The sequence below is a fragment of the Cyprinodon variegatus genome, unplaced genomic scaffold, assembly GCF_000732505.1.
Source record: "Cyprinodon variegatus isolate N-32 unplaced genomic scaffold, C_variegatus-1.0 Scaffold217, whole genome shotgun sequence".
Taxonomy (NCBI): Eukaryota; Metazoa; Chordata; class Actinopteri; order Cyprinodontiformes; family Cyprinodontidae; genus Cyprinodon; species Cyprinodon variegatus.
In genome coordinates, this window is record NW_015150670.1 from 982,694 (window position 1) to 985,615 (window position 2,922).

The following is a 2,922-nucleotide window of genomic DNA, read 5'->3' on the forward strand; positions in this document are numbered from 1 at the left end:
ATAAACTGAATTAGATTCAAGTGTGTGGGACTAGAGATATATCTAAAAGTTGAAGGATGCTGGTCCTCAGGGACTTCAGTAAGTCTTAGGTGCTTTTCTGGACCTACCATAGCAAAAAGATACTGTTATTAGAACATTGTCCTGTTAACGTTTTAGTACTTTTATTAGAAAACACAGACTTTTGTTTATGTTAATGTGTTTACTTGACTGCCGTCTTACAACAATCTCTGTTAACAACACAATAGCAGAGACTTGAAAATGGTGCAATTCTCATGCACCATTTGTTGTGCTGTGTTCTTTGAAACTCAACAGCAGCATAAGTGTGTAAAAGCCACCATCACTGTTAAACACTGTTAAACAAAAAAAGTTTTCCATGGACAGAAGGCAAGGTTAAGTTGTTGCTAAAAGTGACTTTGAATTACAACCATTCCCTGTCATGGTTTGTATGCAGCTGGAATTTTGTCCCTGTGTGCATTAATGTCTAGTGATCTGTGTGATAATGTGCACCAGCAGGGTATTCCCTGTAAGAATAGTTCAGTTTCAGCTGTTTACACAACATTGGAAACAGGACAGTTTCAAACTGGAACCAGTTTTCAGACTGTGCTGTCGTCAAAGAAAACAATCACCCTTGCTGCATAAATGAGCAGTACAAATTAAATCAAACTGTTCAGTTTTTGTGAGAAAATGTGCGTCAACAGGGCCTGAGCTTTCATGAATTCTCCTAGGTGTTTTTTGGCCTTTCATAAAAAAATTTGGTACTTTTATAGAACTGTTTTTGAACTCTAATGGCACATAACCAGTACTTTAATTAGGGGAGTAAATCACCACCTTTGTCACAGTACTTTTTCTATATATGTGTTTGGATCATGATACGATTCAAGCAGAAATTTTTCTGAAATGATCTGAATTTTACACACAGTTCTACTAGTCTGCGATCGCTATGATGCAATATCATCCGGCCAACTACTAGAATTACATTGATATTAACTCACAAAAAACACCTCAAATATGATATTTTATTTCTAAGCCCCGCCATGGATCAGGCATTAAAATAAAAACAACAAAAAAAAACCTTCTAATAATAAAATGTCTACTGTAGCCTTGTGCACTGGGAATTTCAAAATAAAGTTTGACCTTAAAAAGGACATTGTCGATTGAAGTTTTTAATTTTGTATTGATAAAATTGGATTGCTAATTATTTAATTGATGTGTTGTTACAGCACTAACTTTCACAGATCATGCCTGGTCATGTGGTACCCTGGGTAGGAACTTATACAATATTGAAGGTACCTCCACTAGTATCTTTTTGGAGTATGCCAGTTAAATACATGAAGTTGATTTTATAGAATTATCCAGGCACTTTCATTGAAGTGATTAGGTCCTTAAAGGTCGTAGCCTCAACTTTTTCATCAATATGATTAATAGAAAATATTAATATATCTACAAAATGTTTAATGTGGTCCAGAATAAAGTTTTTGATTTTACTGGAAAAATATATGTACATAAATTTTGACAGGTCCAAAATATATAAATATTTACTTCTTGTTATGATGACGAGGTTTCTGCACCATTAGGAGTGACAGATTAAGGTCACGCGAGACAGAGGTTAGGCGTTGCCAGACCATAGTAGCGCCATGGCTTCTTCTAGGCATTACATGTCTCATGTTCAAGCAGACAAACTTTGGAGTGTTGTTGATTTGAGGAGGAATTTCCTTTCATGGGACTTGACATGTGCTTTCGGGGAACTTATGTGATGCTTTGTATTGATCTTATTAAACATGTATTTATACAGGAAAAATCTCATTGGGGAAAATAATTTTCCCTTTTGAAGAGAATTCTTGTCCAACATTATATAAAGTCTTAGAGGTGACATATATGAAAGAACAGAACAGAACAGACCCCGGTTAAGAATGGCTTCTTAGAACCTAATGCATATTTTTTAAGGATTGTTCATTAAACCTTACAGCTGCCATGATGATAAATCTTATCAGGTGCTTTTTACAAAACATTAGTGGAACTTATTGGCTACTTTTATGCAGCCTTTAAAGCTTACCAGATAATTTCATGGAACTTAAATAGAACTTGTAAGATACTATCAATGAACCTCTGTGGACCTTTTAAGATAACTTAATGGACTTTGCCAGGTTCTGTACAGTCATGGAGCTCATCATTTACTTTCACAGAACATTTATGTAGCTTAGAGATATTTTTGTTGAACTTTTATGGAAAGTGCTTTCATTGATTAATTCTAGAACTTTAAACTTTCATGAATTATATAAGCTAACCTCATGGAAACTTTATGAAACCTACTAGTTACCCTTTGTTGGAGTTCTCACGTGCTTTCATGGAGCTTTCCTTTCAGTAATCTGACTTTCAGTCATCTAGAATACCAGAAAGTCAGTCTAAGACCCAAAAAACTACAGCTTTTATTTTTTTTTTCTCACTCTTACTCATTTCCCTGTTTCTATCCTGACCCTATTTTCCCAAATCTTTCTAAATCTCATTCCTCTCTCTCTCTCTCTCAGCTCTCACCAGAGGTCCACCCGCCCTCATTCCTATCTCTCTTACCATCTCTGCATTCTCTAAAGAGCTGCTTGCTTTCTGGCATGCAGGGTTTTGTGGTGGACACCCCCTCCCTGCTGTCTATCAGCTTGTCCATCCTCAAAGGAAAAAAACAATCCATGCCTGATTGTGGATGGGAGTGCACGCAATGGAAATGACCAGTTTCCAGTTGACCAATATTTCCTGCTCTGTGTTAGTGTTTCACTTTTTATCAGGAGTATTTTTTCTCCTTTTTGGCTCTTATCTGCCCCTCTTTGTCCTCTCCCCCCCTCTTTTTTTTTTTTACCTTACAGGGATTGACTTCAAAGTAAAAACAATTGATGTGGACGGAAAGAAAGTAAAACTACAAGTCTGGTAAGA

The 2,922-nt window shown here is 36.1% G+C and overlaps 1 protein-coding gene across 1 annotated transcript in view; it reads left to right on the forward strand.

Annotated features, from left to right (window-relative positions):
* The window catches only part of rab13 (RAB13, member RAS oncogene family), a 15,056-nt gene that overhangs the window by 3,068 nt on the left and 9,066 nt on the right, over positions 1–2,922 (forward strand). Inside the window, exon 2 of the mRNA XM_015380584.1 lies at positions 2,856–2,916. Coding sequence (XP_015236070.1) covers positions 2,856–2,916 — 61 coding nt within the window. The remainder of the gene's footprint in view (positions 1–2,855; positions 2,917–2,922) is intronic.